General features: G+C 44.0%; 1 protein-coding gene across 1 annotated transcript in view; it reads right to left on the bottom strand.

Moving 5' to 3' along the window:
* Nucleotides 1-26917, bottom strand: part of LOC309569300 (CD48 antigen-like) — a 155029-nt gene that overhangs the window by 61160 nt on the left and 66952 nt on the right. Inside the window, exons 2-3 of the mRNA XM_082275083.1 lie at nucleotides 24766-25086; nucleotides 17443-17709 (exon numbers count right to left, since the gene is read on the bottom strand). Coding sequence (XP_082131209.1) covers nucleotides 17443-17709; nucleotides 24766-25086 — 588 coding nt within the window. The remainder of the gene's footprint in view (nucleotides 1-17442; nucleotides 17710-24765; nucleotides 25087-26917) is intronic.

The following is a 26917-nucleotide window of genomic DNA, read 5'->3' on the forward strand; positions in this document are numbered from 1 at the left end:
TTAAACTGAAGAGTAATCCTTTAATCAAATATAGAAATAAGCTTAAACACCTGGAAAAGGCACACAAGAAAGGTATATTAAACAATAAAGAATACAAGTACCTCCTTCCAGAAGCACTGAGGCTACCAATCATCTATCAACTCCCGAAGATACATAAAAATCTTGAAAAACCACCCGGACGACCAATTATCAGTGGAATAAACTCCCTCTTCTCCCGGTTAGGCGAGTATCTTGATACTTACCTTCAAACTATGGTGGATACTTACCCATCACATTTGAAGGGCAGTAAGCACTTGATAAATCTATTGGACTCCACACAGTGGGATGGGGAAGTTATTCTTGCCACTGTGGGTGTATAGCAACCTAATCTTCTATATAGCATTTATAGGAGATACAGTAATGGGCTGAAAGTAAAAGTGCCTCAAGTGGTTTAAAAGTTAAAATTATCAGTTATAATTAGGGATCTGAAATGAAGCAATTTTATGTCCATGTCGATATTCATGCCTTGGGACTGTAAAGTAGGTAGCTCATATATCCACCTGGATTCGTTTTGTGATACTGCTATCCTCATGTTCTTTCCTCTCCAGTTGGGTTCTATTTTGTCAATACCAGACACGGAGAGGAAACTGGGATCCTTATTGTGTGCCAACCTAAAGTGGTCGGACACACTATGGTTTTTAAATCCCCTTTTTATATTATCTATGTGTTCGCCCAGGCGTACCCTAAGTTTTCTTGTTGTGCGTCCAACGTACTGAAGCCCACAGGGACATGTGAGCAGGTACGTCACATCATGGGTACTATGACAGGTAATACGTTTTTTTATATTGTAAACTTTCTTCGTTACATTAGACTTGAAGTTTTCAGTTTTTCGTTTTCGGGTTTTAACCATTTTGCAGGTCTTACATCTGCCACATGTAAAGAAGCCTTTTTGATCAAGAAATATTGTTAGTTTTTTGGGGGGGTCTGGTACATTTTTCACTCATTTTGTCCCTGAGGTTTCATCCTCTTCTATACACAAATTTTGGACGGGCCGGTAATAGTCCCTTGAGTTTCTCGTCCCTAAGGAGAATGGGCCAATGTTTTAATATAATCCGTTCAACCTCCTTGTATTTGGTGTTGAATTGTGTAATAAATGTGAGAGAATAATCTTCAGTTCCCTTTGTGTTGTCCTTCAATAGTTTTGTTCTGTCCATATTTTCAACCTCTTCTTTTACTTTTGTTAGTGCACTTTGTTTGTAACCTTTTTCCCAGAATCTTTTAATCAAAATTTCGCTTTAATGTTAAAAATACCTGTTTTTAAGCAAGTTGGAAGGTGAAGAAATCTTTGTAAAGAGAAAAGAGGAACTAAAGATGTATAGAAGATTCCTGGATGACATTTTTATCATCTGGAAGGGAACTGAGGAATCATTAAAATAATTTTTACAAGAGATCAACACTAACAGATATCAAATTAAATTCACTGGCACTTGAAATAAACAAGAAATAAACTTTTTAGATCTCACTATATCCCAAAAAGAAGATGGTCTCTATACAAAAACATATTTTAAACCCACAGATAGAAATGACTACATCCCTACCCATAGTTGCCATCATCCCAACTGGATAAAAGGAATACCCAAAGGACAGATTATGCGTATGAAAAGAAATTGCAAAAAACAGGAAGTTGCTACGCTCGGGGGATATCTTGCACCCATAGCTACTCCCTTGTGTTGGCAGTAATAGGATCCTTGATGCCAGAAATAGTTTCTCTTCATAGCCATCTTCAGCATTCTCAAGATAAATGCTTTTTGTTCTTGCCCCAACTGGTATTGTTATTCAAGGCCCATTCTATTGCTGATAATGCATCCTCCTGGGCTATAGCTGGCACCATTCATTGTGGCCTTATTCCTAATGTGTGGTAATACTGCGCTGTTAGACCATCTGGTCCTGGTGCCTTACCATGTTTCATTGATTTCAATGCCCCCCGTATCTCCTCTGCCGTGATGTCCACCTCCAAAGCCACAGCCACCCCCCCAGGCAGAACAGGTAGCTGTGATTGAAGTAGATCATTTTCCATATCCTCTTGCTAGGCGGGCCCCTCGGCCAGTCCATACAGGGAGGCATAAAACTTCCTAAATTCTTCTGTTATTTGGCTTGGTAGCTCCCCCCCGCCCCCCCCCCCCCCTTAGGCAATGTAATAAAAGGGATATATGACCTCGACTTCTGTTCCTATACTGATCTCGCTAATAATTTCCCACATTTATTGCCCGATTCATAATTTGATTTTCGACACCTCTGTAGTGTTGCCTTCGCCTTATAGTGTAATAAATCTGTTATTTGCTTCCTAGTCCCCTCCAGTTCCGAAATTAATAAAGTTGATGGTGTTTGTTTGTGGTCAATTTCTAACTTTTTACGTTTCTATAACAGTATTGATAATTGCTTATTTCTCTCTTTTTTTTTTGATTCGTAAACAATGTTTAATCAACACTCCTCGTTTTACCGATTTATGTGCCTCCCATAAAGTTCCTATAGCACAGTTTGACTGATCATTCGTCTCAAGGTAAGCTCGGAGTTCCTCTGAAACATCCTCTAAAACTTCCTCTTTCTGTAGGAGACTTTCGTTTAGTCTCCAATTTCGTTGTTTCAAAAGAGGGGTTGATGTTAAGCTATATACTATTCAGATCAATGAATGGTCCGACCACGTGATGCTATCAATATCCAATTTTTTTATTGTGTGAAGTTGGGCATGGGGGACTAGGAAGTAATCAATTCTAGAATAACTTTTATGTGGTTTTGGATAAAATGTGTATTCTTTCTCGGATGGATGTTTTAATCGCCATATATCAATAAATTGTGCTTTATGGAGCGATTTTATTATGCGTCTGCCCACTCCAGTTGGAATAGCAGACGTACCCGCGGAAGTATCGATTTTGGGCATGAGAGGAACATTCAGATCTCCTCCCACTATCCGTTGACCTTCTGAGAACTCCGTAAGGCTTGTTAATGTCTTTGAAATAAAAACATCTTGACTGCAATTCGGGACATAAATGGTTGCAAATGTTACTTGTATTTCTCCTATCAACCTTTTCAAGAACACAAACCTACCATTAGGGTCCGGTACACTGTCCTTATAGGTGCAGGGAATTTTATTAGCAATAAAGATCGACACTCCATGTGACTTAGCTAGCATATTGAATGGTATGCATATGGGAAATTTTTATTTCTAAGATAGGGTAACTTGTCTGTCCTGAAGTGTGTCTCCTGGACAAATGCAATATCTGTATTTAGCCTTTTCAAATCTGCCAACAATATACATCTTCTTTCTGCAGTATTCAATCGTTTCACATTGAGGGATATAATAAGTCCTCCATCGTCGGTCACAAAGAAAGAAAGAAAAAGAGAGAAAAAAAAACACCCAAATCCTAATCTGTTTCAGGTCTTATCCTGTTCACTACATCGAGGGGTGGCGGGGATCAGTCACCACACATTATCTGCCAGGTTCACCAGGGGGAGGACGGCAGAGCGAGATCATACCTCTCTCCAGGGCGGTAATGCGTCGTTCCAGCCTCTCCTCTCCTTGCCAGTTAACGCCGCTGCACTCCCACCAGGACACAGCACGCTTACTCCCCAAGATCAGCCATGCATCTCGGCGTCTCTCCTCAGCAAATGGCGGGGGGCGGAGGAGGAAGGGAGCTACCAGAGAGCCTCACGGACCATGCCCTTCTTGGAATTTTTGGCAATCGGACTTTTGTACTATGTTACTATGTTGTTGACTCATCCTTATACCATTTGTTTTACCATATGCTACACATTATGCCGATTGCCCTATGTAATTTTTAATCTATATTCCCTCCCCTTCTTTTTCTTCATGATCAGGGATGGAGGCATAGAGCCTTAAGGGCCATACACACTATAAGATTTTCTGAAGACTTTTTCCTTCAGATTTACCTTTTCTATGTAGTGCAAGGGCCTGCCAGATTGCATACAAATTGAAAGTGTTTAGGTTTGACCTCATATTATATGGTTTTGGTAAGTCTAAAGGAAAAAGTCTTCAGAAAATCTTATAGTGTGTATGGCCCATTAGTCAGGCGATGCCTCATATAAAGTCCCAAAACCTTTTTTGTGTTTGTTCCTACAATGCAAACGGGACCCTAGGAAGGATGTTTGTCCTTGCTAATGGGAATACTGGTATGTAACTATGGTCACAGAATTATGTAAAGAACTACAATCTCCTGCTACATTTCTGCTGCAATGATGGGATATTTTCCTTCCCTATTTATAGTTGGAGTAAGCTTATATTACAGCTGTATAAGCATCCCCTTATTGGTGCATCAACCCCTAATGGAAGTGTGTGAATGCTTGTACTTTTCATAACTTAAGGTAAATATAAGCCAACGTAAATTTTGTTATATAGTGCACGATTATCTAGAATATATCATGAAATACGTTATCAAATAGGAACACAAATCTTGAAATATGGTTTTTTGTTTATTTTCTATTTTCAATTTTTATATATAGTTTCAAAAGTGACCATTACACTCCAGCTTGAGCCCTATGTCCCCTGTCCTATGAGTCCTATTGTCCCCTGTGTCTGCCCCCCCAGATGTTATTGACCGAATTGGATTTGTGTGATATGTGGATGATGACTTGCTTACCTAATATATTACACCATAAAATAAAAGTGTATGCAATAGTAATTCTTTAATGTGAAATTAATAAATATATTTGTCTTGTAATTAGATATATATGGCATTGTTGTGGTTGGAGGAAGCACAAAGTGAAACGTGTCGACCACAACGCCCAAGCAATACCTCTCATGTGAAGATTATATGTAGAGGTTTTGCATATGCCATTTATTTTATATGTGTTCAACACACAATCCAAAGCATTGATGGTTTTAGTCACTATTATGTCTATCATATATTTTATGTATTTATATGTTTAATACATGAATTGTTTAAATGATATATGGTATCCATGTAAGTGCCTGTAAAATCAACCACCAGCAGGACAGGGTGCCTGCTTCCAAGTTTTTGTAAGATTATATTGGATTGTCGAGAAATAACTATTGTTTGCAATGCGATTACAATGCTGATATAAAATTAAACTGTATGCCATAACCATAGATTTCCTTTAGGCCAAATACATTACAATCTCATTTTACAAATCTTCTATAGATTTTCCCAGAACAGTGTATTACATGGCCTACTGGATTATGTATGTAGTCCCTCACGCTATGCGGTTGTTGATAAACCTAATTGAGATGAAACAGAAATTGCATAGTCATAATGAAACCTGTGTGGCTAGCTTCAGTCTGAAAAATGTTCTTTACCACCAGCTATATGATAGCCACAGCTCACAACAATACATAAGTGTGAAATGACTGAACTCCTATGTCAGTAATGCTCACAGTTCTCAAAAGCTACCTGACTATGCTCTAATGGTCCATCTTAGTGATCTAGATCTGCTTCTTACTCAGTCAAGGGCATTCTCTTGCCTTACATCACCCATTTCAACCAGGGTTCCATGGAACCTTAGGGTTCATCATGGGATTCCTAATGGTTTCCTTGGGCAATGATGAACTGATATCCCACTTACACTGACCTTCAACATAAGGGGTCAATCTTTTACTAACCATGAATGTAAGGGCTTACTCCCATGAGTGGGTGAGTGGGTGAGAGCAATCTATTTTCTCCAGTGATGATCTGTCGATATACCTGCACCACATTATGTTGTGGCGCAGGTATATCGATGATATCCTTATGCTATGGTTGGGTACAGTGGATTGTTTTGAGGCCGTTTTGTTAAGATTGAATCAGAATGAGTTTATTTGAATTTTACCTCATCGATACATGAAAACATTCTATCAATTTTAGATCCTACAATCAAAAAAGATTCTGACAACTACAAAGTATATACAAACTGATTTATTCAAAAAATCTACAGCAGGAAATTCTCTGCTATTTTTTGACAGTGCCCATCCAAGACACTTTGTCAAGTGTATACCTCAAGGGCAATAAATGCGAATCCACAGAAATTGTATAAGTAATTAAGACTTTAAAATACAAACAACTGAGCTGCAACATAGGTTTCTACAAAGGGAATATAGTAGAAAATGCTTGAAAACGGCATACCAGAGAGTGAAGGACAGTCTGAGAGATTTACTCTTGTTCTAAGGTATGTCTGAGGAACCATTTTCCATAATAAGTCCGATTGTCAGATGTAATAACCAATCTGATCAAATCAGAAAGATTCTGGAAAAACATTGGCATATCTTAACAGGTGATCTGATCATTTGCCAGTTTATTGATGAAAAACCACATATCACATTTCATCGAAATAGATCCATCAGGGATACACTTGTGTCCAGTCATTTTTCTCTTGGGGGCTCAGGTAATCCCTGTAGATCTCTACCCAAGGGTACTTTTAAATGTGGTTTCAATAATGATGGGAAGGACATTTTACCCATTTTTTATTCAACATCATTCACTCCTAAACACTTTGTAAACTGTAAAACTGTCAGCATTATATATCCTTTGACTTGTAGTTGTGAATCCTTCTACGTTGGAAAGACAAAAAGGGAATTCTGACGACATATAAAAGACCATGTCATTGATGCGACATTAGGTATAGTAGAAAAACCTATAGCTAGTTTGCCGCCAAATATGAATATAAACCCAACAGTCTTAGATACCTGGCCCTTGATCGTATTTATCCAGCTCCCAGAGGCGGTGATTTTGACTGCAAAATATTGCAAATTGAAACTAGGTGGATTTACTTTCTCCAAGTGACTAAACAACCTGGCTTAAACAATTCCATGTGTTTTGTTCCCTTCCTGACAACTTGAGGATATATACTGTAGTATGTGTTTTGTAATTTATATTTTGTATATATACTTCACAGATGAAGATCAAATTGAAAAAAAATATTTACCATGTATTTTCTGTACACATTCCTTATGTCCCCATTAATGAGTTTATTTCTAGGGTTGAGCGAACACGGACTGTATTATTCGTGTTCGTACCGAATAATTGAATTTTTTTTACCCGAACACGGACACGAACACTTTACTGTATATTCGGGTAAAAATCCGTGTTCGGTCGTTTTATTTCCGGGTTTTGCATGCTTTGGCGCGCTTTTCATGGAAGGCTTTCAACAGCCAATCAACAAGCGTTTAACTGGTGTGCCTAAGCCATCCCAGCCATGCCTACAAATGTATCAGTAGCTGTGATTGGCCGTCTGAAGCATGTGACCAAGTCTTTATAAGTTTGAGGCAGCACCGCTACGGCGTCATTCTGCTGCTTAGATCAGGGAGAGAGCACACATCAACGTGCTGCCTGCTGATTAGGGACAGACAGGAAAAAAAAACATTTGTGTCCGGATAGAATTGAGGGACAGGTCGGAGTGTGTTAGGCAGGGCGAGTTGTAGGCATTTTAGGGAGAGAGTCTGCTGATTTTTAGGGAAAGTGTGTTCTACAAACTACAATTGACATTGCTGTGTGGGGTGGGGTTTGCAGTCACCCAATCTACGATCTTTTATCAATCCTGCTAGGGATAGAGTCTGCTGATTTTTAGGGAAAGTGTGTTCTACAAACTACAATCGATATTGCTGTGTGGGGTGGGGTCTGCAGTCCCGATCTACGATCTTATAAATCCTGTTAGGGATAGAGTCTGCTGATTTTTAGGGAAAGTGTGTTCTACAAACTACAATCGATATTGCTGTGTGGTGTGGGATAGGAGATAGGCGGGTGTCAGTGATCCACATCCATTTTGCTGTGTGTGGGCTGCAGTGAACACAATCTTTTTGGGGTGCAGTGAACACAATCTTTTTGGGGTACAGTGAACACAATCTTTGTGGGGTACAGTGAACACAATCTTTGTGGGTGCAGTGAACACAATCTTTTTGGGGTGCAGTGAACAAAATCCTTTTGGGGTGCAGTGAACACAATCTTTGTGGGGTGCAGTGAACACAATCTTTTTGGGGTGCAGTGAACGCAATCTTTTTGGGGTGCAGTGATCGCAATCTTTTTGGGGTGCAGTGAACACAATCTTTTTGGGGTGCAGTGAACGCAATCTTTTTGGGGTACAGTGAACACAATCTTTTTGGGGTGCAGTGAACGCAATCTTTTTGGGGTACAGTGAACACAATCTTTTTGGGGTGCAGTGAACACAATCTTTTTTTGCCCACTGAGGAGGAGGGAGAAAAGTCTTTTTCTATCAGTCACTGTGTGCAGCATTTTTCCTTCAGCTGTGCTGTGCTGAGTGACTGATCATACACTGCTGTGTTCAGTTCACATGTGCTAAAATTGAGTGATTTCAAAAATCATACACTTTTTTTCTATTCCACTATTCAATATACAGCCTTGGGTTAAAAAAAAATAAGTTGTGGCCTGCAGCAGAGCTGAATGATATTTGGGGTTTTTGGGGTTCATCTCATACTTCTGAAGATTTGAGGGTGCTGCCTGTTCCATACTCCCCCCTACTCCTCATCCAGCCTTTTAGGGGTACAAACAATAGTAATTGGGGCCTAGTGTGGTTGTGTACGTGTGATATACATACACTTTTATTGATCATATTTTCTATTCCGCTATTTAATCAAAAACCTTTGGGGATCAGTTAAATTGGGGGATAGTCTGTGTTGGTACGTGTGGGAGAGATCCACCTTTCCAAGTTTTTGGGGTTCATCTCATACTTCTGAAGATTTGAGGGTGCTGCCTGTTCCATACTCCCCCCTACTCCTCATCCAGCCTTTTAGGGGTACAAACAATAGTAATTGGGGCCTAGTGTGGTTGTGTACGTGTGATATACATACACTTTTTTTGATCATATTTTCTATTCCGCTATTTAATCAAAAACCTTTGGGGATCAGTTAAATTGGGGGATAGTCTGTGTTGGTACGTGTGGGAGAGATCCACCTTTCCAAGTTTTTGGGGTTCATCTCATACTTCTGAAGATTTGAGGGTGCTGCCTGTTCCATACTCCCCCCTACTCCTCATCCAGCCTTTTAGGGGTACAAACAATAGTAATTGGGGCCTAGTGTGGTTGTGTACGTGTGATATACATACACTTTTTTTGATCATATTTTCTATTCCGCTATTTAATCAAAAACCTTTGGGGATCAGTTAAATTGGGGGATAGTCTGTGTTCGTACGTGTTGGAGAGATCCACCTTTCCAAGTTTTTGGGGTTCATCTCATACTTCTGAAGATTTGAGGGTGCTGCCTGTTCCATACTCCTCCTACTCCTCATCCTGCCTTTAGGGGTACAAAAAATAGTAATTGGGGCCTAGTGTGGTTGTGTACGTGTGAGATACATACACTTTTTTTGATCATATTTCCTATTCCGCTATTCAATAAAAACCTTTGGGGATCAATTATATTGCGGGATAGTCTGTGTTGGTATGTGTGAGATCCACCTTTCCAAGTTTTTGGGGTTCATCTCATACTTCTGAAGATTTGAGGGTGCTGCCTGTTCCATACTCCTCCTCCTCCTCATCCTGCCTTTAGGGGTACAAACAATAGTAATTGGGGCCTAGTGTGGTTGTGTACGTGTGATATACATACACTTTTTTTTGGATCATATTTTCTATTCCGCTATTTAATCAAAACCTTTGGGTATAAACAATTAAATTGCGTGATAGTCTGTGTCGGTACATGTGAGATACACCTTTCCAATTTTTGGGGCGCATCTCATACTGCCGAGGATTTGAGGGTGCTTCAGTCTGCCTCCTGCCTGTTCCGAACTCCTCCTACTCCTCATCCTGCCTTTAGGGTAGAAAAAATTGTAATCGGGGCCTAGTTTGTGTTTGTACGTGTGAGATACACCGTTTTGTAAAATTTGTCCTATTCCGCTATTCAATATACACCCTCTTTGAGTGTAAAAAATTAAATTGCGGGATAGTCTGTACCGGTACATGTGCGATACACCTTTTTAAATTTGTTTGGCGCATCTCCTTCTACCGCCGAGGATTGCAGGGCGCTTCAGTTTGCCTCCTGTTCCCAACTCCTCCTACTCCTCTTCCTCATCCTGCCTTTAGGGTACAAAAAATTGTAATCGGGGCCTAGTTGGTGTTTGTACGTGTGAGATACACCGTTTTTTAAAATTTGTCCTATTCCGCTATTCAATATACACCCTCTTTGAGTGTAAAAAATTAAATTGCGGGATAGTCTGTACCGGTACATGTGAGATACACCTTTTTAAATTGGTTTGGCGCATCTCCTTCTACCGCAGAGGATTGCAGGGCGCTTCAGTTTGCCTCCTGTTTCCAACTCCTCCTACTCCTCTTCCTCATCCTGCCTTTAGGGTACAAAAAATTGTAATCGGGGCCTAGTTGGTGTTTGTACGTGTGAGATACACCGTTTTGTAAAATTTGTCCTATTCCGCTATTCAATATACACCCTTTTTGAGTGTAAAAAATTTAATTGCGGGAAAGTCTGTACCGATACATGTGAGATACACCTTTTTAAATTGGTTTGGCGAATCTCCTTCCACCGCCAAGGATTGCAGGGCGCTTCAGTTTGCCTCCTGTTCCCAACTCCTCCTACTCCTCTTCCTCATCCTCCCTTTAGGGTACAAAAAATTTGAATCGGGGCCTAGTCTGTGTTTGTACGTGTGAGATACACCGTTTTTTTATCCTTTTTCCTATTCCGCTATTCAATATACACCCTTTTGGGGTAAAAAACATTAAATTGCGGCATAGTTTGCATATTTGACTGTGAGATACACCCGTGCGATACTGTTGTTGTTTTGTTCCGCTATTCAATAAACACCTTTCTAGGGCAAGATCATAAATTACAGAAATATGAGGAGACCGTCAAATAGGGGCCGTGGCCTGGGTCGTGGTGCTGCTGGTAGAGCTCCTGTTGCAAGGAGAGGACGTGGTCGATCTGTGCCAGCTACACGCACAAGTGAAACACCTTCCACAAGTGTGAGTAGGCGACAGAACCTGCATCAGTATTTGGTAGGGCATAAGGTGCCTCTAGACGTGATGAGGCCTGAAGAAGTACAGGCGATAGTAGATTGGGTTGCTGACAGTGCCTCCGGTTCCTTCACATTGTCTCCCACCCAGTCTACTGCAGAAAGGTCAGAGTTGGCACCTGCAGCCAATGTCCAACCGTCTTTCACCACACCCCCTTGGAAATCAGGCAAGCAGTCTGAGCCCCAATCCATACAGCAGTCTCTTCTTCTTTTTGAGGACTCTGTCAGCAGGGTTTCCCAGGGCCATCCACCTAGCCCTGCCCCAGAAGTTGAAGAGATTGAGTGCAGCGATGCCCAACCACTTATTTCTCAAGATGAGTACATGCAAGGACCATCGCAGCACGTCTCCGATGATGACAAAACGCAGGTGCCAACTGCTGTGGCGTTCAGCATTGTGGAGACCGACAAGGAGGGCAGGGGTGAAGACTGGGTGGAAGATGATGTGGAGGACGATGAGGTCCTCGACCCCACATGGAATGAAGGTCATGCAGGTGACCTGAGTAGTTTGGAGGAAGAGGGGGTGGTCGCACAGAGCCATCAGCACAGCAGAAGAGGGAGCAGGGTGCAGAAGCGGAGTGGCCGTGCCCTAGACATAACGCCCGCTACTGCCCAACGCAGCAAGGGAACAAGCGCACCAAAGTCAGCTCAAAGGAGTTCTCTAGCGTGGAAGTTCTTTAGAAAATGTGCTGATGACAGGACATGAGTGGTTTGCACCCTGTGCAATCAGAGCCTGTAGCGAGGCATAAACCTTCTCAACCTGAGCGCAACCTGCATGATCAGGCATCTAAGTGCAAAGCACGAGCTGCAGTGGAGTAGACACCTTCAAAACCAAGAAACGTCTCTGGCTCATCCTGCTTCCTCTTCTGCTGCAGTCTCGGCCGCTCCAGCCACATCTGTAGTGATACCGGCACCTGCCACCCCGCAAACAGAGGATCTGTCAGCAACACCACCACCTGGGTCACCAACCATCTCCACAATGTCCCGTGGAAGCGTTCAGCTTTCCATCTCCCAAACACTTGAGAGGAAGAGGAAGTACCCCCCTACCCACCCGCGATCCCTGGCCCTGAATGCCAGCATTTCAAAATTCTTGGCCTTTGAAATGCTGTCATTCCGTCTGGTGGAGACGCACAGTTTTAAAAACCTTATGTCGGTGGCTGTCCCACAGTACATCGTGCCCAGCCGCCACTACTTTTCCAGGCAAGCCATCCCTTCCCTGCACAACCAAGTGGGGGAAAAAATCAGGTGTGCACTGCGCAACGCCATCTCTGGCAAGGTCCACCTAACTACCGATACGTGGACCAGTAAGCACGGTCAGGGGCGTTATATCTCCCTAACGGCACACTGGGTAAATGCAGTGGCGGATGGGCCTGAGGCGGATAGCAATTTGGCGCATGTCCTTCCACCACCGAGGATTGCAGGGCGCTTCAGTTTGCCTCCTGTTCCTAACTCCTCCTACTCCGCTTCCTCATCCTCTACCGCCTCCTCATCCGGACAGCGTAACACCTTCACCACCAACTTCAGCACGGCCAGGGGTAAACGACAGCAGGCAGTTTTACAACTTGCCTGTTTGGGGGACAAACCACACACCGCGCAGGAGTTGTGGAGGAGCATGGAACAGCAGACAAATGAGTGGTTGCTGCCAGCGAGCCTCAAGCCCGGCCTGGTGGTGTGTGATAACGGGCGAAATCTCATAGCAGCTCTGGGCCTAGCCGGTTTGACGCACATCCTTGCCTGGCGCATGTGCTGAATTTGGTGGTGCAGAGGTTCCTTAAAAACTACCCCGATATGTCAGAGCTGCTGCAGAAAGTGCGGGCCGTCTGTGCGCACTTTCGGCGTTCTCACCCTGCTGCTGCTCGCCTGTCAGCGCTGCAGCGTAACTTCGGCCTTCCCGCTCGCCGCCTCATATGTGACGTGCCCACAAGGTGGAACTCCACCTTGCACATGCTGCAAAGACTGTGCGAGCAGCAGCAGGCCATAGTGGAGTTTCAGCTGCAGCACCACTTCACCACCAATAACTGGGCCTCCATGCGAGACCTGTGTGCCGATGACGCCGTTCTCAGCTTAACTATCCCACTTCTATGCCTCCCTGAAAAAACAATTTGGGCGATGATGGAAGAGGATGTGGCACAGGATGAGGAGGAGGAGGAGGAAGATGAAGAGGTAACATTTCCAAGGCTTTCAGGGCTGTCATTCGCAAGGGGCTCCGAGGGTGGGTTCCTGCACACACAAACGCCAGGGACACAATTGTCCAGCAGGGGCACAGTTCTGGAGGATGAGGAGGATGAGGAGGAGGAGATGGAGGAGGAGATGGAACCATGTTCACAGCAGGGTGGCACCCAGGCCAGCTCATGGCCATCACTGGTGCGTGGCTGGGGGGATACAGAGGACACGGACGATACACCTCCCACAGAGGACAGCCTTTCGTTGCCTCTGGGCAGCCTGGCACACATGAGCGATTACATGCTGCAGTGTCTCCACAACGACCGCCGAGTTGCCCACATTCTAACTTGTGCTGATTACTGGGTGGCCACGCTGCTGGATCCCCGTTACAAGGACAACGTACCGTCCTTAATTCACTCACTGGAGCGCGATCGCAAGATGCGCGAGTACAAGCGCACGCTGGTAGACGCCATGTTGCTGGCATTCCCACCTGACAGCGGGGCCACAGTGGAAGCACAAGGCAGAGGAGGAGGAGGAGGAGGAGGAGGAAGAGGTCGCCAATGCAACCAGGGCACCGCCAGCATCTCAGAAGGCAGGGTTAGCATGGCCGAAATGTGGAAAAGCTTTGTCAGCACGCCACAACAAACAGCAGCACCAGCAGCTCAGATGGAACGTCTTAGCAGGAGGCAGCATTTTACCAACATGGTGGAGCAGTATGTGTGCACACGCCTAGACGTGCTGAATGAGGGGTCTGCCCCCTTCAACTTCTGGGTCTCCAAGTTGGGCACATGGCCTGAGCTTGCCCTTTACGCCTTGGAGGTGCTGGCGTGCCCTGCAGCCAGTGTATTATCTGAACGGGTATTTAGCACGGCTGGGGGCGTTATCACAGACAAGCGCAGCCGCCTGTCTAGAGACAATGTGGACAAGCTCACGTTCATTAAAATGAACCAGGCATGGATCCCACGGGACTTTTCCGTACCTTGTGCAGAATAGCGATGGATACCGACCTTACCCAGCCATTGTTCTATGTTTGCTCTTTCTCACTCTTTTGGGGTGTACCCTCATTTAAAATTTGTGAAAAGAAGCAGTGTTGGCTACCTCGTCCTCCTCAGGGCCAGATTAACGTAGGGGCTATTGGAGCTGCAGCTCCAGGCCCCTACCTTTATATAGGCCCCGGGTTGGCCATATTCACTGTTACCGCTCTTCTGTCACTTGTAAACACAGAAGTCTGGCTTCTATGCTCGCTTCCCCAGACAGCTCCCTCAGAAACTCCCCACACAGCACGAAGGCCGGACAAGGAGGGACAATTGCCGATGCATGGATGTGTTTATAGGCTTCAGAGACAGCATCCCATGTTGAATTAGGCATGCATGGCTGCACCCTTCCTCCTCTGGGTGCATGCCAAGGCACGGCCCTTAAGGCCCTTCAAAATCCTCAGCACCAAGCCCATGATGCTCTTATTTCGGCCCTGGTCCTCCTTCACCGCTTTTTCCACCTACACCGCCAATAGGTGTGCGCAGCCTATTGCATTAGGGTGTGCACCCCAAAGTTTAAATACACATGCATGTGTTTGCCTACATGTACATGGCCCCGATACATTACTCTCCCTGCTGGCAAAGAGAAATGGAGCAGAGCAGGTCCGAGGGAGATCTTTCCCATCTCCTCACTGGCAAACAGAGCGATAATGCTATGTGCCCTAGGTGATTAGGGTATGCCCAGGTACACCCGGAACACCCTGTGAACACGCCTATGACACCGCCACATCCACCACCACCTCAACCTCCCTCCTACTCCATATGGGCCTCGTCCTTCAGAGATGAAGAACATTGTTTTATTTTCTGTTTTTTTTTTTTGTTGTTTTAAGTTATTTCCCTATCCACATTTGTTTGCAGAGCACTTGCCATGCTCTTAACTACGTTTTGCTGCCATTTGCAGCACTCTAGCCCTTTCCATTGGTGTTTTAGAGCCATTTTAGTGCCTGAAAGTTCGGGTCCCCATTGACTTCAATGGGGTTCGGTGTCCGGGAAAAGTTCGGCAAAAGTCCGGGACACGGACCCGGACTTTTTTTTAAAGTTCGGCCGAACCCGCCGAACACGGACATCCAGGTGTCCGCTCAACTCTATTTATTTCCAATTATATTATTTCTCTTTTTGAACCTATGTTGTTCCAATTTTATGAGAGTTTCCTATAGAGGTATCTCGTGGATGAATATATGGCCTTGTTTATCCTGCCGACCCTCACTATGCCAGCTGCTCATTTTTTATCTATTGGTATCCAGATTGATGATGGCATTGTTATCTCCCCTGTGAGTGCTCTGACGTTATTCTCTATTGCTTCCTGGATATGCTTTATCACACAAGTCCCCATTCTCCCATCTTTCAATATGAATACTGGGGATGAATATTAGTTTTGCATACTTATTGTGATGACACTTGTTGTTTGTCTGCTGTATGGAGGGCATCTTTTTACACCCATGTGTGGATGTATACAATGTACTTATCTTGACTTTGCACTTCCGGTCTGCTCGACTTGGGTACGTGTTTCCGGTTCCGACGCCATCTTGGTACACCCACAGTTCTCGCGGGTGTACACATGAGGAGCAGCCTCCAAGACTTCTGGCAGCCATTCTCCCTCTGACATGGCGTTTCACCTGTCATTGTGGTGGGGAGGATGTTTGAGGGGGGAGAGGCCCTCTTTGATTGACCTGGGCGTCTATGGGACCTTTGATTTTGGCCCCACCCATGTCATGACCTTGAAGGGTTCCCTAAACAGATATAAGGATCATCATACCCCTAGTCAGGGCTGCAGGTGCTGCTCTAGAGGGTGGAGAGCAACCATTCCCGCTCTCTGTACAAGGTAACATATTTTTGGCTACTATATGTCTTGATCTTTTTGATCCTAATAGGCCTGTTTTTCAATGATTTTAAATGTGAATTTATTATTTTTTTTTACTGAAACTTTTTTAGGTTCTTCTGGGCTAATCCATATTTGGGTGCCAGGATAATTTTTGGATGAAGTTTGTTACTACATATTATTGAATCTAAGGAATTTTGGCCCCTCTATGCTAACTTGACTTTTACTAACCTACAGGCTATACCTCACTTTATGGGTAGTGGGTAAGTTCTGCCCATTTGGGTGACCTAAGTTATAATAACACCTTTTGCATATTGAGAAGGGCTTTATACAATTTTAAAGTTTTGTTCTCTTTAATTCAGTTTAATGACCTCTGCCTTTATTACTCCATGCACTTTAATACATCTGGATATTGTCCTTGACTTGAACCAATCTTGCACTCTTATGAATTTAGCCTAATTGGTAAGATGCCCCTGGTCATGGATATTTCTATATTTTATTTTTCGTGACCCCACCCCAACTATCCCTAAAAAATGTAGCTCAGGCTTATATGTTTGTTGTTTCTTTTATGTTTTATTTATATATAGTTTTCTTGATTGACCCTTATACCTGGAGATTTTCCTCCCATGGGCCGGCAGGCTCATCTAGGTCCATAGACCTTCTTCCTCAGATTACCCTGTAGGGTAAGTAAGCATTCACTCACTATGAATTACTGTGTCCTTACAATCTTATACATAAGGAATGTCTTGAACCCTTTATGGATATGCTATGTTAACCTTTTATGGATACCCCCTATGGAAATGTTATATGAAATCATAATTTGCTATGTGAATCTGACCTTGCACCAATATTTCATGAATTCATAGTTTTTTCATGTCTGTAATCTTTCTTTTTTTATAGACTTGTTTTTGCTATCTTGTGGGTAGAGGCTTTCAATGTATTAAAAACTGTTGGTCCTGAAGAAGCGGATGACCTGCGAAACGCGTTGACCCTCATATAAGGATTTAACTCACTCCTCTGTTGTAATGTATTTTGTAGTTATTAATACATGTTGTTTTTATATTGTATGAAATAAACTACGTATAATTTTTATTATCTGTATTTTTGTATAAATTGATGTGACAAGAGAAGTGTATTTAAAGTTCCAAACCCAATTTTCTTTTTTATCTTTCTAACCTCAATCTTTAAATTTCACAATTATTACTGAAAATGATCTTCTTGTATGGGGGGATAAAAATAAATTATTTGCAATGGCTCTTTTATTTATTTAAAATGTTCTAACGCTTAAGCTATTGTACCATGAACTATAGGTATAGCAGGTGTGTTATTTGAATAGACTGCCTAACACACTCAAAAAGGTGCATACACTATTTTTGTAGTGCAGTGCACCACAATACATGCTAGTGCATCACCATGTGTGGTGGTGCCCTACAATGCAGCTGCATTGGTATGCCTTTTAGAATGAATGTCTTACCTTGTGCAATACACCTTTCTTGTTTGGAGATGTTCTTCTGGTCAGCAGGATTGTGTACCATACAATGGAACTCCATGTCCCAGGAGTAGTTCATTGATATGTGAATTGTATCTCCACTCTGTTCATAGACAGAGTCAGTGTTCTTGTATATCCAGTTATAGTTCAAAGGTGATGAGTTTGTTGGTACAGAACAATGAAGAGTTGCATTACACCAGTGACTGGTCGTCTCCTCCATTACAATCTTTATAGATGGGTCTGGGACAGGTTCTGCAATTACAGAACAGGGAAATTTGAACAGTGGAAATGTGCCAGAACTAATAATTTGTAATGTATAGTATATCTAATGTTATGTTTTTTTTCAATAAATTTTTAGTAAAAACTTAAAAAAGATCAGATTTGATGTAAATAATAGTAATAAAGTATTTATGTTCTTTGAAGCTGCCATATTTGCTCATTACATAGTCAGCTCTGCTTCCTGTTCTGCAGTGCTACACAGTGATTTTGTTTTACTACTTTTTCCCACAATGCAAATCTATGAGTCAACTAATTAATTAAGAACAAAGCACTTTATAGTGTTGCTCATATTTTATCTAACACTTTTTTAAATGGAACTTGTTTTTTTTTTTTGTTTTTTTATGTTCCCCATCCTGTCATAGGAAAAAAATCCAGTATCTACTTACCATCCTAACATTCCAGTACTGTCCACAGATTCCTCCCCTGTCCAGAACAAGCAGCCCTCTTTGGCAGTGATGGGATTCAACAATTTTAGTAACCAGTTCCGACTTTCCTAGCAGAATGACCAGCGTGCCCCCTTTCAATGCAGAGAGACCAGCGTGCCCCCTTTCAATGCACAGTGACCAGCGTGCCCCCTTTCAATGCACAGTGACCAGCGTGCCCCCTTTCAATGCAGAGAGACCAGCGTGCCCCCTTTCAATGCACAGTGACCACAGCATTGCCCCCAATCATTGCAGAGTGCCAGCCACAGCATTGCCCCTAATGATTGCAGAGTGCCAGCCACAGCATTGCCCCCAATTGCAGAGTGCCAGCGATCCCCCCCGCGAGACCCATGCACTTACCTCACGGACGGTCTCGCAGTCGGCTCCCCGCGTCTCCGAGTCCTCAGTCCTCCCGCGGCGCCTCCTCCTCGTCCAATGGCACGGTGTGTGCCTTTCGGCCAATCAGGAAGCGGGAGGACCTGCTCCCTGATTGGCTAGGAGGAGGATCCGTGTGACAATAGCGAATTCTCATTCGCTATTGTCACAGAATGGGCGGGTCGGGCGCACTGCTCCGCCCCCCGGCCGCCACGTCTGCCCGAGCGCGGGACATTCAATTGTCCTGCGGGTCCTTAGACGCACAGACGCAGAGGGATTCAGCCGGTTCTGCAAACTTTCAGAAAGTTAGCAACCGATTCTATGGAACCGGTGCGAACCGGCTGAATCCCACCACTGCTCTTTGGGCAATTTCCTGTGAGCCCAACCTGTTATTTACACACCACCTTAGGGGGTGCATCATTTTGCAGGCTGGCTTCAGTGCTTATGCCATGAGCGCTGCTCAATCCTAGAAAAATACTCACTCCCCAAACTAAGATAAGGAAGTCTCGCTGATAACATTGGACTAGTACAAAAAAGTGGGTACTGCCCTCACCTGTAACTGGTCACTGCAGCAAGGAGCTTTGGAAAGGCGACGCATATGAAAAAAAACAAAGAAACTTCCAAGCTCAACTTACCGACCAGCCCGCGACCAACCGAATTGACCTGTCCAACAGTATGCCTTAAAAACAGGGGTTTAGTTGCACACATTTGCAAATACATGCAAAAGCCACAGACCCCCGGCAAGGCATCCCATTTTCTGTGGACCTAACTCTAACCTGACTCTAATTTTAGTGAGTCTACAACAATGGAAGCACATGCATTTATATGGACAGGTGTAGGGCAGATAAACCTGAAGGGAGCTCACCCCCTTCTTAAAGGCACAGGGGCACACTGAACACCCAGCCCATAGCACTATGGCAGCAAAGGTGTCAGAGCATTGCCTGGCCAATATAATTCATAGTACAAAAAAATGGGTACTGCCCTCACCGGTAAGTTGAGCTTGGAAATTTCTTTTTTTTTTTCTTCATAACATTGGACTAGCCAATAGATTGAAGAAAAAGGTATGTATTGTTTTTGTTAATTTATTTTTTTTATTAAAAGACTTAGGGGAGCTGCTTGGGGGGTGGACGTCCACTTTAACCACTTACCGACTGCCTAACGCAGATTTACTGCAGCAGGTCAGCTCGGCTGCTCCTTATCACGTAGATCTACTTGATTGTGTGCATGTGGTCTCGGCGACGTGAATGTGCAATCAGAGCCCCGCTCCCGCTGTGATTATACACAGCAGGAGGCAGATCGCGGAAGGGTGGGCGCGATTGCTGCCGGCCTCCTGCGATCTTCGGCTAGGCTGACAGGAGAGCACTCTGGAATGTAAACAATGCAAGGCGGCTCTCCTGTATGAGAGGCAAGGAAAGATCATGTGATTCAGCTAAGCTGAATCACCGATCTCTCTGTGCCTCTGTTCAATCCACCCCCCCACACAGTTAAAAAGCACATTTATGGAACACATTTTATCCCTTGATCACCCCTAGTGTTAACCCCTTCTCTGGCAATGTCATTGCATTAAAAAAAAAGTAGTGAAATTTGCCTGTTGCTCAAATCAAGCGGTTGTGTACTGCTAGCAGATTGGGTGCAAGTCTCTGTGGCACTCATTGCTATACCATCATCCCTCTCAATGCAGGTATTTTAGAAGACATGAGGTATAGTAGGGTTAGAGATCCCAGATGAGGATCTGTGAAAGTGAAGTATGCTTGTTTTTATCTTGTGGCTCTTTCAGGTGCTGTTGCCAACGGACTGCATGGCAGGTCGTCAAATGTCTTGTCAAGCATGTGGTGCCCAAGCGGCTGTTGTTCTGGCCACGCTTGATCCGCTTCAATCAGATGTTGCAAACAACAACGCTGCGGTCTTCTGCACATGTAAAAAGCAAACACTAATGAACTCTTGGAAGTCCGTGGGGAATTTGCAGCACCCTGCACCTGTGGAGCTCTGTGCTGTGATGCAATAGGTTGGTTACTCCTATGGCGGCCCCTCGAGCACTTCCTGCCTCGTTGGATTTGTTCTGCATCCTCCTCCCCCTCACTTTCGTCCTCTATCCTGTCAGGCACCCAAATACAGTCAGTGACCTCATCATCCCCGCCCTCCTCCTCACTGGAGCAAACTTGGCAGTATGCTGCAGCTGTGGGAACATGACAGCTGGTCTCTTGTTCGTCATTGTCACCCCCTCTCTCTAAGCTCACGTATTCCTTTCATCAACCTGGGAACCAACATCACAGCTTTCAAATTGCTGCGCATCCTCCAGCAGCATGTCACTGACACTATGATCAAATAGTGCGAGGAGGATTAGGATGGCTTACTTATCCACTCCACCAACTCTTCTACATGTTGTGGCTTAATAACACGGCCAGCATGGGAAAAAAGGACAGGCGTGCCCCACCTGCAGAGGATGCACCATGTCTGTGACCACCACTTTTCACTGTGGACACAGAGGCTGCTTGCCCTCTTTTTGTGGCCTGTGAGCATCTGCCTCTCCTTGTTGGCCTTTCACACATGATGTGGATTTTGGGGGGGTTTTATTACTGGTTGATCAATATATAATCTATATATAATGCACTGCTGATATGTACTGAACTGACCGATAGATACTGAATGGCCTGATATATAGTCAAATGGCCTATATATCTATAGAGATATCAATGTATGCTTTATACAGAACCGACCAATAGATACTGAATGGCTTGATATATACTCAAGTGGCCTATATATGTCGATATCAATATATGGTCTATACTGAAATGACCGATAGATACTGAATGGCCTGATATATACTCAAGTGGCCTATATATATTAGATATCAATGTATGCTCTATACGGAACTGACCGATAGATAGTAAATGGCCTAATATATGTAATCAATTGTCCTATATATATAGAGAGAGATCAATGTATGCTCTTTACCAGGGATCCTCAAACTACGGCCCTCCAGCTGTTGTGGAACTACACATCCCATGAGGCATTGTAAAACTCTGACATTCACAGACATGACTAGGCATGATGGGAATTGTAGTACCTGAACAACTGGAGGGCCATAGTTTAAAGACCCCTGCTCTATACTGACCGTAACCGATAGATACTCAATGGCCTAATATTTGTAATTAATTGTCCCATATATATATACATATATATATATATATATATATATAGAGAGAGAGAGAGAGAGAGAGAGAGAGAGAGAGAGAGAGAGAGAGAAAGGGTCAATGGTCAATGTATGCTCTATACTGACCGTGACCAATAGATAGTCAATGGCCTAAGATATGTAATAAATTGTCCTATATATATATATATATATATATATATATATATATATATATATATAGAGAGAGAGAGAGAGAGAGAGAGAGAGAGAAATCAATGGAGAGAGAGAGAGAGAGAGAGAGATCAATGGAGAGAGAGTGAGAGAGAGAGAGAGAGAGAGAGATCAATGGAGAGAGAGAGATCAATGGAGAGAGAGATCGAGATCAATGGAAGAGAGAGAGAGATCAAGAGAGAGAGAGAGAGATGCTGTATACCGAACTGACGGTTAGATATTCTTGGCTTAATATAATCAATTGTCCTATATATACATATATAGAGAGAGAGAGATCAATGTAAGCGCTATACTGAACTGACCGATAGATAATCAATTGCCTAGTATATAATCAATTGATAAACTGAAAATTACTTTCCTCTCCCTGCCTCAATCACGTCCCTCTCCCTAACAAACAAAGATCTGGGGGGAGGGGGGGGGGCACACATGCAAAAGAAATTACTATCAAACATGAAGGCAATCAATAAATATAAATGGGGATTTAGTCCCACCATATGGCCATATCGTGCTCAAGCTCCCCACTACGTTAAAGTATAGGTGAATAGTAAACTGCGCTACCCCTGTAGTGGAGGATAGGAGGTCCTACCACTTATATTGATTTGGTGGCAAATGGTAGCACCTCCTATCCTCCACTATAGGGGTAGCGCAGTTTACTATTCACCTATATTTCCAACAATTACCCATTGTTTTGAACTAGCAGCTTCCCTTTCTGTATATTTTACAAATGTATCCATATTGGATATTCCAGTGGCGTGAGTGATTTAACAAACTTATACTACGTCAAAGTACCCCATTGTCAGTGGGTCCTACACTATCCATAAAAAGAAGGATGAATCCAGCCTCTCTATACCATTGGAGATACTTACTCCTTACTGGGAGAGATGTGCTACTGCACTGCACTATAAGGGACTCCTCCTATATCTGCTTGCTAGTGGACTCTGATAACAAAGTACAGGTGTGGGAGGGTGGGGTGCTCAACCCCAGGAGTCTGGTCAGGGATGTCTGTAATTACATCACAGTCACTGTAATACTAGCCATATTGCTGCCCTTTTTTCTTTTCTTTTTATTCCAATCTGCCCTTTTAACATGGTGACATTAGCTGACAAGTATGCTTCACATGTGTAAAGTTACTTTCACCCTGCTAGAAGTACAGCAATAAGGTTGGCAATTAACCACTTGCCGACCGCTTACTATATATATACCGCGGCAGGGTGGCTCTCCTGCGCAAACCGACGTAGGGGTAGCTAGGGGGCGAGCGCGCGCGCACTGCCGGCGGCGTGCTCCCGCCCCTACTCGGCAGTGGGGAAGCCGATGCGTGTGTCAGGTGGCTCCGATTGCCGTCTGACACCCGAGATCGTTCCCCGCTGAGAGAGAAGAACGGTCGGCTGTTGTAAACACAGCCGACCGTTCTTCTCCCTGAAATGATCACAGAGCCCATGCGATCATTCAATATAGGATCATATGTCTCTATGGTCATTTCAGAAACCATGCCCCCCCCCCCACAGTTAGAATCACTCCCCTAGGCTCACCTTTAACCCCTTGATCACCCACAGGGTTAACCCCTTCCCTGCCAATGTAATTTTTACAGTAACAGTGCATATTTTTAGCACTGATTAATGTAGTAATGTCACTGGTCCCCCCAAAAGTGTCAAAAATGTCAGTCAGGGGTCCGATCTGTCTGCCGCAATGTCGCAGTCCCACAAAAAATCGCAGATTGCCGTCATTACAAGTAGAAAAAAAAAAAAACAATAAAAATGACATAAATCTTTCCTGTAGATAGTAGACGCAATAACTTTTGCACAAACCAATCAAAATACGCTTATTGCAATTTTTTTTTTACCAAAAATATGTAGCAGAAAACAAATTGGCATGAAATGTTAACAAAAATTTTGATTTTTTAATTTTTTTTTTTTTGGTAATGTTATATAGCAGAATGTGAAAAATATATATATATATTTTTTCCGTTTTTTGTCGCTCTTTTTTTGTTTATAGCGCAAAAAATAAAAATTGCACAGGTGATCAAATAGCACCAAAAGAAAGCGCTATTTGTGGGGAAAAAAAGACGTAAATTTAGTTTGGGTACAGCTTAGCACGACCGCGCAATTGTCAGTTAAAGTAACGCAGTGCCGAATCACAAAATAGAGCCTGGTCATTAAGGGGGAAAATCCTTTCGGTCTTAAAGTGGTTAACAGGGGGCAGGCTTTGCACTGTACATTCAAGCAGCTTCTTTTCTCTTACCTCGATCTCTGCAGCAGCTTGTTTGCACAGGAATTCCGTCCCACCGGGAGGCAGTGGGAGGTGGACAGCCCGCCTCCTGCTGCCTCCTCAGCCAATAGGTAGCTGAAGTTGTCTAAAGTCCCTCCCCTATAACATCTTCTGAGTCCTGGCCCTGCCAGCTAGCTTACTATGCTATGTACTGTATGCTATGCGGTCGGGAAGGCTGTTTTAACAGACAGGACCAGCAGTCTCCGGGTCCTCTCTCTTGTACATTTCCTGGTTGCCAGGGCCCCGTACATGTGTATCACCTGTACCCCCCTGATGGCAGCCCTGCTGCTGTGGCTAACAGCCGCGATATCGTGTGGCACTTGCCGGTGCCAGGGAGCCACAGCCGAAATGCGGGAGACTCCCGTGCCTCGTGGTAGACTTGGGATGTCTGTGTTAAAGCCCACTCATCTTGCTTCTAAACAACTTTTTTTGCTATTGAAATGAGGTGCAGTATAGCTAAACCTATTCATTTAATGACCTAAAACCTAGTGTGTAGCATTTCAGTTCACAAATTGCTGCATTCATTAAAACCTAAGACACCATTTAATGGTTATCCCAACATATACCTGGATTTTCTTGTAAAACCTTCAAGTGTATACATACCAAATACCATGAGCATAAAATGTGCAAAACGATCCTCCTCTTCAATGAGAATAAACTGGGCAGTATAATTTCCACTGTCCTCCATCCTGAGATCCTTGATATGTAATGTTGTTCCATTATGGAGCAATTTCACTCGTCCATTAAATTGATTTTGGTAGAACTTTGTCTGATAATTATCGATCAGTGCAACTTTGTATGACTTTCCTTTGCCTTTAAAATTCCAGTTAACTTCTTGTCTCGGAGATGGGAGGCTCAGGCTGCTGGGTAGTTCTACAGACTGGTGCAGGAGTCCAATCACTGGGACAAAATGATCCTGTTTGGCTGTAGGAAACAATACAAAGGAAATCAGAGGCAGATCCCTTTAATCCTTGCTTATATATATTTGTAGAATGTGTATCTATACAGATATTTAAAACCGGCGTTAGTATTAAGCAGATAAGAAGGCACATGGAGGACCTCAGCTAAGCTGATTTTCCCCTACATACCCTCCAACTGTCCCAGATTACCTAGGAAGATTCCCACAGTGGAGCCAAGTGCCAGAACAAGTTTCAGGACTTGACTTCACTAATCCCCCTGGCAGGTGGGCACCGCTCCGCACTGCAGCTGCCAAAGCTGAGACTCACTCATCGCTCAGCCAGCATAGTCCCCCCACCTCCCCCACCCATCGGCTCTACATCCTGTATGAATGGAGGGAGGCTAGTTCTCCTCCCCATGTCCCCCTGTGCAGCCAATGCTGTGCCTGTGAGGGGTTGTGTGGGTGGGAACTTTAAAGCGGTTGTAAACCCTAGGAAAAAAAAAAACCTGCAAGACAAAGGCATAATGGGCTTGTATGCATCGCATACTAGCCCATTATGTGTAACTTACCTTAGAACGAAGCCCCCACACGAACCCCCGGACATCGCTGCGGGCGCTGCCATGATCCCTCGCTGTCTCTTCCGGGTTCGCCGGCTCCGGCGCGGTGATTGGCCGGAAGTGACGGCTCCGGCGTGATGATTGGCCAGAGCATGCACGCGGGAGTGATTTTCCGGAAAGCTCCCGGCAAATTAATTGAAGGTCCCCCCGGACCTTCAGCGCGCATGCGCCGCTCGCGAGAGCGGCTGCATGCACTGTAAATATCTCTTAAACCATGCCGGTTTAGGAGATATTATTTGTACCTACAGGTAAGCCTTATTATAGGCTTACCTGTAGGTAAAAGTGTCAAAAAGCGGGATACTACAGCTTTAAAGCAGCCAGTGCACACAATGTCTTCCTGAGCCTGTGGTGGGTGAACTCTCCCCTCTCTCTCTATTTCCTTGCATGTCCCATAGTGTTCCTACCGTCCATGTACCATAGTGTTCCTGCCTTCCATGAGCCATAGTATTCCTACCTTCCATGTGGCATAGTGATCTATCCTTCCTGCCTTCCATGTGCCATAGTGATCCTTTCTTCTTGCCTTCCATGTACCATAGTGATCCTTCCTACCTTCCATGTGCCATAGTGATCCTTACTGCCTTCCATGCACCTTAGGGATCCTTCCTTCCATGTGCCATAGTGATCCTTCCTTCCAGCCTTCCAAGTGTCATAGTGATCATTCCTGCCTTCCATATACTATAGAGATCCTTCCTGCCTTCCATGTACAATAGTGATCCTCCCTGCCTTCCATGTACCATAGCAATCTTTCCTTCCTGCCTTCCATGTGCCATAGTGATCCTTCCTGCCTTCCATGTACTATATATATCCTTCTTGCCTTTCATGTGCCATAGTGATCCTTCCTGCCTTCCATGTACTATATATATCCTTCTTGCCTTTCATGTGCCATAGTGATCCTTCCTGCCTTCAATGATGTACCATAGTGATCCTTCCTGCCTTCCTTGTGCCATAGTGATCTTTCCTGCCTTCCATGTACAATAGTGATCCTTCCTGCCTTCCATGAATCATAGTGATCCTTCCTGCATTCCATTTACCATAGTGATCCTAGCTTCCTTTCTTCCATATACCATAGTGATCCTTCTCTCTCTCACATCTCTGTTCCCAAAGGTTGGTTCACACTATAAAACAGTGCAGGAAAGGGCAACCTGCATGCAACCATGCTGCCCTTGTGAGACATTAGGTGCCATTAGGTGTTAATGAAGCATGTTTGTTGCCACCAAACCACAGTAGTACTATGAGGTTT

This window comes from Pelophylax lessonae (assembly GCF_965119305.1).
Source record: "Pelophylax lessonae genome assembly, chromosome: 13".
NCBI lineage: Eukaryota > Metazoa > Chordata > Amphibia > Anura > Ranidae > Pelophylax > Pelophylax lessonae.